Source organism: Monomorium pharaonis, chromosome 2 (genome assembly GCF_013373865.1).
Source record: "Monomorium pharaonis isolate MP-MQ-018 chromosome 2, ASM1337386v2, whole genome shotgun sequence".
Lineage (NCBI taxonomy): Eukaryota > Metazoa > Arthropoda > Insecta > Hymenoptera > Formicidae > Monomorium > Monomorium pharaonis.
Window position 1 is genome coordinate 10,340,734 of NC_050468.1, and position 13,166 is coordinate 10,353,899.

A 13,166-nucleotide genomic window follows, 5' to 3' on the forward strand; every position below is an offset into this window, starting at 1 on the left:
ACGAGATTCGCGAAACACCGTTGCGTTTCCACCAACGGGAATCGAGTCGATCTTAACCCCGCAATCCGCCCTTCCTCCTCAATTATTGCCTTCCTGCATCAGGGCCGCTGCTTGCTTAAAAAAAAAAGCACTCTGAACTCTTCTACCGTATATAAAATATTTTGTTAAATTATATATAGGAAGAAGAAATTGAAATTTAAACAAAATATGAACGTCGTAATAGAAAACTTTTGGCACTTCTCACGTTCCAAAGCTCGTTCCGAAAAGTGCAAAGAGATAGTCGTAGAGATATATTCCGCGAGTATAATTTTGCAAAATTGATAATAGAGCAACGTCGAAAACGGAGATCTTCCGTCCGGCTAAGCCGTTGACTTCTTCTTGTACGCAGTTCTTGTATGTTGCAACAGGGCGTTGCAGTAATCCTTTCTTGCTGGAAGGGTTACGGCGGTTCTTGCCTCGCGACTTAGTTAGCCGACCCTGCTCACTTTCCACCATCTCGTCACGGAGCTACCGGTGACAATTAAATCACAGCTCCCGCTTGATCATGACGGATCGCCGGCGTAGCCTCGCGCGCGTCGCTGCACGCTCCCGACCGCTACTTTGCCTTGGAAATCCCGTCGAGTTTTCCTCGCCAACGTCTCAGCGGATCGCGCAGATATCGCGATCCCTGTTCCGACGGTTTGCGCACGCGGAGCTGAGCCCTTAAGCCCTATTCAAACGATACGGTATTCAAGCGCCAATTGTACACGGTGTAGCAACAGTCGAGATTAGCGACAATGCGCTCGAAATGTGGCGAGTCGTGTTACAGGGGCTACGATTTTATTTTATTTTTTATTTTTTTATTTTTTTATTTTTTTTGAGACACGATATGTTTTGCGCGACGCGCAAATCAGAAATCGTATTGTTCGGATAAGCCTTTACTGCGCCGCGACATTATATACCGTATCGCTGGCCATCGCCAGTACACGATCGCATCGCGCACCAACGGCCCTGATTGCTGCCTGTCAACAATCGTCGACGTATATACCGGCGATAATTCGTCTCCACAATCGCCGGCCCGCCGCAACGCGGTAATGACAACGATGATGGATCTGCGGCGCGACGCTGAACTTTGTTTGCCCGGGGGGGGAGGGGCGGGAGAGGGGAGGGGAGCACGCGACGTATATGCAAATCGTGCTTGCGCGCTTGTACTATATAAATAAGGTCTTAATTAATACTAACGAGGCTGACGCGCAGATACGTGTAACTATCGTCTTTTCTGTTTCACGCCCTCGTGCCTGCTTGCCTGCCTGCCCGCCTGCCACACATCCTGGATGGACGGATATGTGCATACTCATCGTGGATCACATCGCAGTATGTAAGTACGATGTTTTATTAATATTGTTACGATCATTTATCATGTACGAGGAAGTCACGTGCGTGGTAGTCCAATCCGGGGGGGCAACCGAATTAGAAAAGATTAACAGCGGCCTCGGCGTTCGAGTGTGTAGCGATTTATCATTGGAAATCACGGAGTCTAATTTAAAATCTCCCGCTATTGTACGCAATAGCAGATCCGAACTCTGCGTATCTTGACTTAAGTAAAAAAAAAAGGAGGGGGGAATATAGCGAGATTGGCCGCCGGCATTATTTCGAGAAAGTGTGCGTTCATCTCCTTTTACCAGCTTTCGCGCAAATCATCTCGTGGCCGCACCGAGAAATCTGGACGAGCACTCGTTCTCTCAATTATCGGTTATCGTCAATCGAAATTACTTTATCGATCTAAAGCGCTGCTTTATTAGCCTCGCCAGTCTGCCCAACGCGGCGGCTTTCGATTACTCGGCAACCTCGGCTTGTCTGATGTTGGCGCTGCTTTCATTATGTGAAATATGAGCCTAGAGTTCTCCCTTACACTTGGCCCTTCGATGCCGCCTATCTTTTCACCTTTCTATCGGTATCCATCCGTAAGCCGGTGCGTAATCAACTACGTCTGAAATACCTTCGATTTGAAACAGTTATGCGATGTTCCCTCGTCGTTTGCTGCCTTTCGAAATCGCCGTCGATATATTGTAAATCTCAAGTAAGCAAAGTTGTAAAGAATGACTTTTCGAAGGACAAAAAGTTTTTAAACTCTTTCTCAGAAAAAAAGCGCATCGCGTTATTTTTCTTTTAATTTTTCTATTTATCACATTCGGAACACGTTTACTGCATATAATTACATCTCTCGTTTAGAACGCGAGGTATCACGGCTGACTATGGACGATACGACCGTGGTTGAGCCACGACAACAAGAGGGGAAGGTAATCAGGTATACGGTGGGACGCGGAGGACTCGCACGGGGTCCACGGGCACCCATGGACCGTGGACTCTGCGGCCTGCGGTACTGGCCGAGTACGTCGGGGCTTGGGGTTAATACGGTGGCCGGTGATGCACGACCGACGCAACGCTGCGGGCAGAGCGGCTGACCGCACGCCAGCTGCCCAATGCCGGTCCGACCTGCCCGCAAAAATCTGTAGCTGACCCTTGTGCCCGCGCGCGGAGAGTTGTTGCACGATGCCTCCTCTTCCCCGCAGCGGCACCCTCGTGCCGTGTTGCGTCCTCTCGCGCTCGGGATATTACTCTTGTCCGCGGCTATATCGGCTTGCTCAGTCCATTACTTAATGCCGTACAGGGTGTTTCCAAATTGCTGTCGGGCGAGATGCCCAAGGACACCGCGTTTGAAACTGAATGGAAAGTCTTTGTAAACACGAACATCTGAGAATACCATTTTAATTAAGTTGACCAAGTTTGAATTAAAAAGTAAATTTTATATACAAAAAAGTTACTGTCAATTCAACAGTCATTGTTTTATAGATTAGCAAAAATATAAAATCTTTAAAGAGTTTGATAACCGTAAATTTCAATAAAATATTACATTTTATATTTCAATATTATACCAGTCATTTAAAAAGCACAATATGTTATTAAAAGATTTTAATTCTTTGTTTGAAGATATTGTTATTTTATTTTTTATTGTTATTTTTTATTGTTATTTTTCCAATAATTTTTTTTCAATTTAATAGTTTTTTTTTTTAATTTAATAGTTATTATTGAATGATAAAAATATATTTTTCTTGATGAAACTATGCAACATTTTTTATTTAAGCAAATTATGTAGATATTCAAAATATTCAAATTAACGAAAGATTTTTTAAAGATTTTATATTCTTGATTATATAATTATACATGAGGCAATAATTGTAAATTTGGGACTAATTTTATATTTAAACTCTTAATACCTTCTGTATTTTTAATTTATAGAATTAAATAGAATCTTTATTCACTTCAGCATTATACTAACAAGGGAACCTCGCGAACTCGAAAATTCAGATTTTAATGAAATTTGGCATAAATGTAGAGAGGGTGAATACATGAATTTAGACATTTTAGTTGGTGCCCAAAAACGGTTTGAAGGGGTGAAACCATCCTTCAAAGTTGAGACGATTTTTGCGGTTTTTCGATATATATCGTAAATTAAACAAAATATTAAAAAATGTTTCATACGAAAGCTTTAAAGTATAAATACCTTTAGTTTAAAATCAAGTTTAAAATCAGAATTTACGGGTTCTCGCGAGGTTCCCTTGTCAGAGTATTGTAAAAATTCGATATTTTCTGCAATTGTCAGTCTATTGCATTAATTATTTTTTACAACACTCTGTGTATTGTAAAAATTCGATATTTTCTGCAATTGTCAGCCTGTTGCATTAATTATTTTTTACAACACTCTGTGTATTGTAAAAATTCAATATTTTCTGCAATTGTCAGCCTATTGCATTAATTACTTTTTACAACACTCTGTGTATTGTAAAAATTCGATATTTTCTGCAATTGTCAGCCTATTGCAGAAATTATTTTTTACAACACTCTGTGCATTGTAAAAATTCGATATTTTCTGCAATTGTCAGCCTATTGCAGAAATTATTTTCTACAACACTCTGTGTATTGTAAAAATTCGATATTTTCTGCAACACTCTGTGTATTGTAAAAATTCGATATTTTATGCAATTGTCTGCCTATTGCAGAAAATAATTTTTAAAATGCTCTGTGTATTGTAAAAATTCGATATTTTCTGCAATTGTCAGCCTATTGCAGAAAATAATTTTTACAATGCTCTGTGTATTGTAAAAATTCGATATTTTATGCAACACTCTGTGTATTGTAAAATTTCGATATTTTATGCAATTGTCTGCCTATTGCAGAAAATAATTTTTACAATGCTCTGTGTATTGTAAAAATTCGATATTTTTTGCAATTGTCAGCCTATTGCATTAATTATTTTTTACAACACTCTGTGTATTGTAAAAATTCGATATTTTCTGCAATTGTTAGTCTATTGCAGAAATTATTTTTTACAACACTTTGTGCATTGTAAAAATTCGATATTTTCTGCAATTGTCAGCCTATTGCAGAAATTATTTTCTACAACACTCTGTGTATTATGAAAATTCGATATTTTTTGCAATTGTCAGCCTATTACAGAATTTTATCACGATTGCGGAAAATGATGAATTTTTACAATACTTTGACAAGGGAACTTCGCGAGAACCCGAAAATTCTGATTTTAATGAAACTTGGCATAAATATAGAGGGGGTATGAATACATGAATTTTGACATTTTTAGTTGGTGTCCAAAAACGGTTTGAAGGGGTAAAACCACCCTTTATAGTTGAGACATTTATGCGGGTTTTCGATATATCTCGTAAACTAAACAAAATATTAAAAAATGTTTCATACAAAAGTTTTACAGCATAAATACCTCCATATACACATACACACATATATATATATATATATATATATATATATATATATATATACATTATAATTAGTTTTACGAAATTATTTTTTAAAAAATAATAGAAATATTGTGAAATTTCGATTAAAATTAATCTTATCTAAAAAAGGAGATGTTAAATCAAATCGAATTTATTGTTGCCGCTTTTCCGAGATGCTGATTGGCTGTCTCGCTATCTCGTTGTTAAGTGCGTTGTGACTTTCTTCACTTCGTGTCATTTCCAGCTGTCAAACTACTTCGTGTCATTTTCAGCTGTCAAACTGTCACTTTTGATAGTTGATTGAAATAATTACAAAAAATTAGGGAAAAAGAAAAAAGAGCCAAATAAAAAATATACGAGAGGAAGAGAAAGAGAAAGAGAGAAAGAGAGAGAGAGAGAGAAGGGGGGGGAGTAAGAATTCTTTCTAAAAAAGGGCATGGCATCGATACTCGCATCTCTCGAAGTATTGTTGTCGCTTTTCCGCGATGCCGATTAAACGTGTGTGAAGTTAGCATCTCAAAGTTTAGCATCTCATAAAAATACTGCAGAATTACTTGCATCCAGCATAGTTCTACAGTTCTTGATAGGTATCAACAATAGTTCCGTTGAATTATCTATTTTAATTAAAATTTTATAAATGAGATGCTAACTTCCAAAATCACATAATAGCATCTCACCGTATTTCGAATATACGACCACAGAGAATACTAAATCTATAGAGTTCTATCGTTTAGAGACGTTCTATCAATAGTTTTGACAATTAAATTAATGAAAAAATAATTTTTTGTTACAAAACATACGTATATATATGCGTGTACGTCTGCGCACATGGATTTGGTGTAATTGGCATCTCAGATAGACAAAATTAATTAATTTAAAAATTTTAAAAGTATTTTTCAATAACTATCTAGATGGGAAACTTATATTTATAGGTCTAGACATAAGATACTGGTTGAATATTGATAGTTCTATTTTTTTTAACGCAGTTCTCATATAGATACGGACGCGTACAATAGTTTCAAAAAAAGTTATGGTGTTATAATTAATAAAAACATTTTTTTTTTAATTATTTTGCCCGGAAAACTTGAATTTTGAAGGCTGGACGTGAAGTGCTAATCGAATATCGACAGATTTATTTATTTTAACGCAGTTTTTATATAGTTCCGGACGCGTCCAATAATTTTCTAAAGAGTTCCAGTGATATAATTAATTAAAACATTTTTTAAACAATTATTTTGCAGAAAAACTTGACTTTTGAGGGCTAAAGGTGAGATGCTAATCGAATATCAACAGTTCTATTTATTTTAACGCAGTTTTCATATAGTTCTAGACGCGTACAATAGTTTTTTAAAAAGCTACGGTGTTATAATTAATTAAAACATTTTTTAAACAATTATTTTGCCCGGAAAACTTGAATTTTGGAAGCTACACGTGAAATGTTAATCGGAAATCGACAGATCTATTTATTTTAACGTAATTCTCATATAGTTCAGGACGCGTACAATATGTTTCTATAAAGTTCAGGTGATATAATTAATAAAAACATTTTTTTAACAATTATTTTGCCCGGAAAACTTGAATTTCTAAGGCTACACGTCAAGTGCTAATCGAATATCGACAGATCTATTTATTTGAACGTAATTCTCATGTAGTTCGGGACGCGAACAATATGTTTCTATAAAGTTTAGGTGATATAATTAATTAGAACATTTTTTAAATAATTATTTTGCCCGGAAAACTTGAATTTCGAAGGCTATACGTCAAGTGCTAATCGAATATCGACAGATCTATTTATTTGAACGTAATTCTCATATAGTTCGGGACGCGTACAATATGCTTCTATAAAGTTTAGGTGATATAATTAATTAGAACATTTTTTAAACAATTATTTTGCCCGGAAAACTTGAATTTCTAAGGCTATACGTCAAGTGCTAATCGAATATCGACAGATCTATTTATTTTAACATAATTCTCATATAGTTCGGGACGCGTACAATATGTTTCTATAAAGTTCAGGTGATATAATTAATTAACACATTTTTTAAACAATTGTTTTGCCCGAAAAACATGAATTTTTAAGACTGGACGTAAAGTGCTATTCGAATATCGACAGATCTATTTATTTGAACGTAATTCTCATATAGTTCGGGACGCGTACAATATGTTTCTATAAAGTTTAGGTGATATAATTAATTAGAACATTTTTTAAACAATTATTTTGCCCGGAAAACTTGAATTTCTAAGGCTATACGTCAAGTGCTAATCGAATATCGACAGATCTATTTATTTGAACGTAATTCTCATGTAGTTCGGGACGCGTACAATATGTTTTTATAAAGTTTAGGTGATATAATTAATTAGAACATTTTTTAAACAATTATTTTGCCCGGAAAACTTGAATTTCTAAGGCTATACGTCAAGTGCTAATCGAATATCGACAGATCTATTTATTTGAACGTAATTGTCATGTAGTTCGGGACGCGTACAATATGTTTCTATAAAGTTTAGGTGATATAATTAATTAGAACATTTTTTAAACAATTATTTTGCCCGGAAAACTTGAATTTCTAAGGCTACACGTCAAGTGCTAATCGAATATCGACAGATCTATTTATTTGAACGTAATTCTCATGTAGTTCGGGACGCGTACAATATGTTTTTATAAAGTTTAGGTGATATAATTAATTAGAACATTTTTTAAACAATTATTTTGCCCGGAAAACTTGAATTTCTAAGGCTATACGTCAAGTGCTAATCGAATATCGACAGATCTATTTATTTTAACGTAATTCTCATATAGTTCAGGACGCGTACAATATGTTTCTATAAAGTTCAGGTGATATAATTAATTAGAACATTTTTTAAACAATTATTTTGCCCGGAAAACTTGAATTTCTAAGGCTACACGTCAAGTGCTAATCGAATATCGACAGATCTATTTATTTTAACGTAATTCTCATATAGTTCGGGACGCGTACAATATGTTTCTATAAAGTTTAGGTGATATAATTAATTAGAACATTTTTTAAACAATTATTTTGCCCGGAAAACTTGAATTTCTAAGGCTATACGTCAAGTGCTAATCGAATATCGACAGATCTATTTATTTTAACGTAATTCTCATATAGTTCAGGACGCGTACAATATGTTTCTATAAAGTTCAGGTGATATAATTAATTAGAACATTTTTTAAACAATTATTTTGCCCGGAAAACTTGAATTTCTAAGGCTACACGTCAAGTGCTAATCGAATATCGACAGATCTATTTATTTGAACGTAATTGTCATGTAGTTCGGGACGCGTACAATATGTTTCTATAAAGTTTAGGTGATATAATTAATTAGAACATTTTTTAAACAATTATTTTGCCCGGAAAACTTGAATTTCTAAGGCTACACGTCAAGTGCTAATCGAATATCGACAGATCTATTTATTTGAACGTAATTCTCATGTAGTTCGGGACGCGTACAATATGTTTTTATAAAGTTTAGGTGATATAATTAATTAGAACATTTTTTAAACAATTATTTTGCCCGGAAAACTTGAATTTCTAAGGCTATACGTCAAGTGCTAATCGAATATCGACAGATCTATTTATTTTAACATAATTCTCATATAGTTCGGGACGCGTACAATATGTTTCTATAAAGTTCAGGTGATATAATTAATTAACACATTTTTTAAACAATTGTTTTGCCCGAAAAACATGAATTTTTAAGACTGGACGTAAAGTGCTATTCGAATATCGACAGATCTATTTATTTGAACGTAATTCTCATATAGTTCGGGACGCGTACAATATGTTTCTATAAAGTTTAGGTGATATAATTAATTAGAACATTTTTTAAACAATTATTTTGCCCGGAAAACTTGAATTTCTAAGGCTATACGTCAAGTGCTAATCGAATATCGACAGATCTATTTATTTGAACGCAATTCTCATATAGTTCGGGACGCGTACAATATGTTTCTATAAAGTTCAGGTGATATAATTAATAAAAACATTTTTTAAACAATTATTTTGCTCGAAAAACTTGAATTTCTAAGGCTACACGTCAAGTGCTAATCGATTATCGACAGATCTTTTTATTTTAACGTAATTCTCATATAGTTCAGGACGCGTACAATATGTTCCTATAAAGTTCAGGTGATATAATTAATTAAAACATTTTTTAAACAATTATTTTGCCCGAAAAACTTGAATTTCTAAGGATACACGTCAAGTGCTAATCGAATATCGACAGATCTATTTATTTGAACGTAATTCTCATGTAGTTTGGGACGCGTACAATATGTTTCTATAAAGTTCAGGTGATATAATTAATTAGAACATTTTTTAAACAATTATTTTGCCCGGAAAACTTGAATTTCTAAGGCTACACGTCAAGTGCTAATCGAATATCGACAGATCTATTTATTTGAACGTAATTCTCATGTAGTTCGGGACGCGTACAATATGTTTCTATAAAGTTTAGGTGATATAATTAATTAGAACATTTTTTAAACAATTATTTTGCCCGGAAAACTTGAATTTCTAAGGCTATACGTCAAGTGCTAATCGAATATCGACAGATCTATTAATTTTAACGTAATTCTCATATAGTTCGGGACGCGTACAATATGTTTCTATAAAGTTTAGGTGATATAATTAATTAGAACATTTTTTAAACAATTATTTTGCCCGGAAAACTTGAATTTCTAAGGCTATACGTCAAGTGCTAATCGAATATTGACAGATCTATTTATTTGAACGCAATTCTCATATAGTTCGGGACGCGTACAATATGTTTCTATAAAGTTCAGGTGATATAATTAATAAAAACATTTTTTAAACAATTATTTTGCCCGAAAAACTTGAATTTCTAAGGCTACACGTCAAGTGCTAATCGAATATCGACAGATCTATTTATTTGAACGTAATTCTCATATAGTTCGGGACGCGTACAATATGTTTCTATAAAGTTTAGGTGATATAATTAATTAGAACATTTTTTAAACAATTATTTTGCCCGGAAAACTTGAATTTCGAAGGCTATACGTCAAGTGCTATTCGAATATCGACAGATCTATTTATTTTAACATAATTCTCATATAGTTCGGGACGCGTACAATATGTTTCTATAAAGTTCAGGTGATATAATTAATTAACACATTTTTTAAACAATTGTTTTGCCCGAAAATCATGAATTTTTAAGGCTGGACGTAAAGTGCTATTTGAATATCGACAGATCTATTTATTTTAACGTAATTCTCATATAGTTCGGGACGCGTACAATATGTTTCTATAAAGTTCATGTGATATAATTAATAAAAACATTTTTTAAACAATTATTTTGCCCGGAAAACTTGAATTTCTAAGGCTATACGTCAAGTGCTAATCGAATATCGACAGATCTATTTATTTTAACGTAATTCTCATATAGTTCAGGACGCGTACAATATGTTTCTATAAAGTTCAGGTGATATAATTAATTAGAACATTTTTTAAACAATTATTTTGCCCGGAAAACTTGAATTTCTAAGGCTACACGTCAAGTGCTAATCGAATATCGACAGATCTATTTATTTGAACGTAATTGTCATGTAGTTCGGGACGCGTACAATATGTTTCTATAAAGTTTAGGTGATATAATTAATTAGAACATTTTTTAAACAATTATTTTGCCCGGAAAACTTGAATTTCTAAGGCTACACGTCAAGTGCTAATCGAATATCGACAGATCTATTTATTTGAACGTAATTCTCATGTAGTTCGGGACGCGTACAATATGTTTTTATAAAGTTTAGGTGATATAATTAATTAGAACATTTTTTAAACAATTATTTTGCCCGGAAAACTTGAATTTCTAAGGCTATACGTCAAGTGCTAATCGAATATCGACAGATCTATTTATTTTAACATAATTCTCATATAGTTCGGGACGCGTACAATATGTTTCTATAAAGTTCAGGTGATATAATTAATTAACACATTTTTTAAACAATTGTTTTGCCCGAAAAACATGAATTTTTAAGACTGGACGTAAAGTGCTATTCGAATATCGACAGATCTATTTATTTGAACGTAATTCTCATATAGTTCGGGACGCGTACAATATGTTTCTATAAAGTTTAGGTGATATAATTAATTAGAACATTTTTTAAACAATTATTTTGCCCGGAAAACTTGAATTTCTAAGGCTATACGTCAAGTGCTAATCGAATATCGACAGATCTATTTATTTGAACGCAATTCTCATATAGTTCGGGACGCGTACAATATGTTTCTATAAAGTTCAGGTGATATAATTAATAAAAACATTTTTTAAACAATTATTTTGCTCGAAAAACTTGAATTTCTAAGGCTACACGTCAAGTGCTAATCGATTATCGACAGATCTTTTTATTTTAACGTAATTCTCATATAGTTCAGGACGCGTACAATATGTTCCTATAAAGTTCAGGTGATATAATTAATTAAAACATTTTTTAAACAATTATTTTGCCCGAAAAACTTGAATTTCTAAGGATACACGTCAAGTGCTAATCGAATATCGACAGATCTATTTATTTGAACGTAATTCTCATGTAGTTTGGGACGCGTACAATATGTTTCTATAAAGTTCAGGTGATATAATTAATTAGAACATTTTTTAAACAATTATTTTGCCCGGAAAACTTGAATTTCTAAGGCTACACGTCAAGTGCTAATCGAATATCGACAGATCTATTTATTTGAACGTAATTCTCATGTAGTTCGGGACGCGTACAATATGTTTCTATAAAGTTTAGGTGATATAATTAATTAGAACATTTTTTAAACAATTATTTTGCCCGGAAAACTTGAATTTCTAAGGCTATACGTCAAGTGCTAATCGAATATCGACAGATCTATTAATTTTAACGTAATTCTCATATAGTTCGGGACGCGTACAATATGTTTCTATAAAGTTTAGGTGATATAATTAATTAGAACATTTTTTAAACAATTATTTTGCCCGGAAAACTTGAATTTCTAAGGCTATACGTCAAGTGCTAATCGAATATTGACAGATCTATTTATTTGAACGCAATTCTCATATAGTTCGGGACGCGTACAATATGTTTCTATAAAGTTCAGGTGATATAATTAATAAAAACATTTTTTAAACAATTATTTTGCCCGAAAAACTTGAATTTCTAAGGCTACACGTCAAGTGCTAATCGAATATCGACAGATCTATTTATTTGAACGTAATTCTCATATAGTTCGGGACGCGTACAATATGTTTCTATAAAGTTTAGGTGATATAATTAATTAGAACATTTTTTAAACAATTATTTTGCCCGGAAAACTTGAATTTCGAAGGCTATACGTCAAGTGCTATTCGAATATCGACAGATCTATTTATTTTAACATAATTCTCATATAGTTCGGGACGCGTACAATATGTTTCTATAAAGTTCAGGTGATATAATTAATTAACACATTTTTTAAACAATTGTTTTGCCCGAAAATCATGAATTTTTAAGGCTGGACGTAAAGTGCTATTTGAATATCGACAGATCTATTTATTTTAACGTAATTCTCATATAGTTCGGGACGCGTACAATATGTTTCTATAAAGTTCATGTGATATAATTAATAAAAACATTTTTTAAACAATTATTTTGCCCGGAAAACTTGAATTTCTAAGGCTACACGTCAAGTGCTAATCGAATATCGACAGATCTATTTATTTGAACGTAATTCTCATATCGTTCGGGACGCGTACAATATGTTTCTATAAAGTTTAGGTGATATAATTAATAAAAACATTTTTTAAACAATTGTTTTGCCCAAAAAACATGAATTTTTAAGGTTGGACGTAAAGTGCTATTCGAATATCGACAGATCTATTTATTTTAACGTAATTCTCATATAGTTCGGGACGCGTACAATATGTTTCTATAAAGTTTAGGTGATATAATTAATTAGAACATTTTTTAAACAATTATTTTGCCCGGAAAACTTGAATTTCTAAGGCTATACGTCAAGTGCTAATCGAATATCGACAGATCTATTTATTTGAACGCAATTCTCATATAGTTCGGGACGCGTACAATATGTTTCTATAAAGTTCAGGTGATATAATTAATAAAAACATTTTTTAAACAATTATTTTGCCCGGAAAACTTGAATTTCTAAGGCTATACGTCAAGTGCTAATCGAATATCGACAGATCTATTTATTTTAACGTAATTCTCATATAGTTCAGGACGCGTACAATATGTTTCTATAAAGTTCAGGTGATATAATTAATAAAAACATTTTTTAAACAATTATTTTGCCCGAAAAATTTGAATTTCTAAGGCTACACGTCAAGTGCTAATCGAATATCGACAGATCTATTTATTTTAACGTAATTCTCATA

The 13,166-nt window shown here is 33.2% G+C and overlaps 1 protein-coding gene across 3 annotated transcripts in view; it reads left to right on the plus strand.

Annotated features, from left to right (window-relative positions):
* The window catches only part of LOC105832073 (ankyrin repeat domain-containing protein SOWAHC), a 145,558-nt gene that overhangs the window by 83,486 nt on the left and 48,906 nt on the right, over positions 1 to 13,166 (plus strand). Inside the window, exon 8 of one of the 3 annotated variants that reach the window (XM_036282681.1) lies at positions 1,355 to 1,357. The exons of the other annotated variants lie outside the window; for them this stretch is intronic. Within the exon in view, the coding sequence (XP_036138574.1) occupies positions 1,355 to 1,357 (3 nt within the window). The remainder of the gene's footprint in view (positions 1 to 1,354; positions 1,358 to 13,166) is intronic. 3 annotated transcript variants of the gene reach the window in all.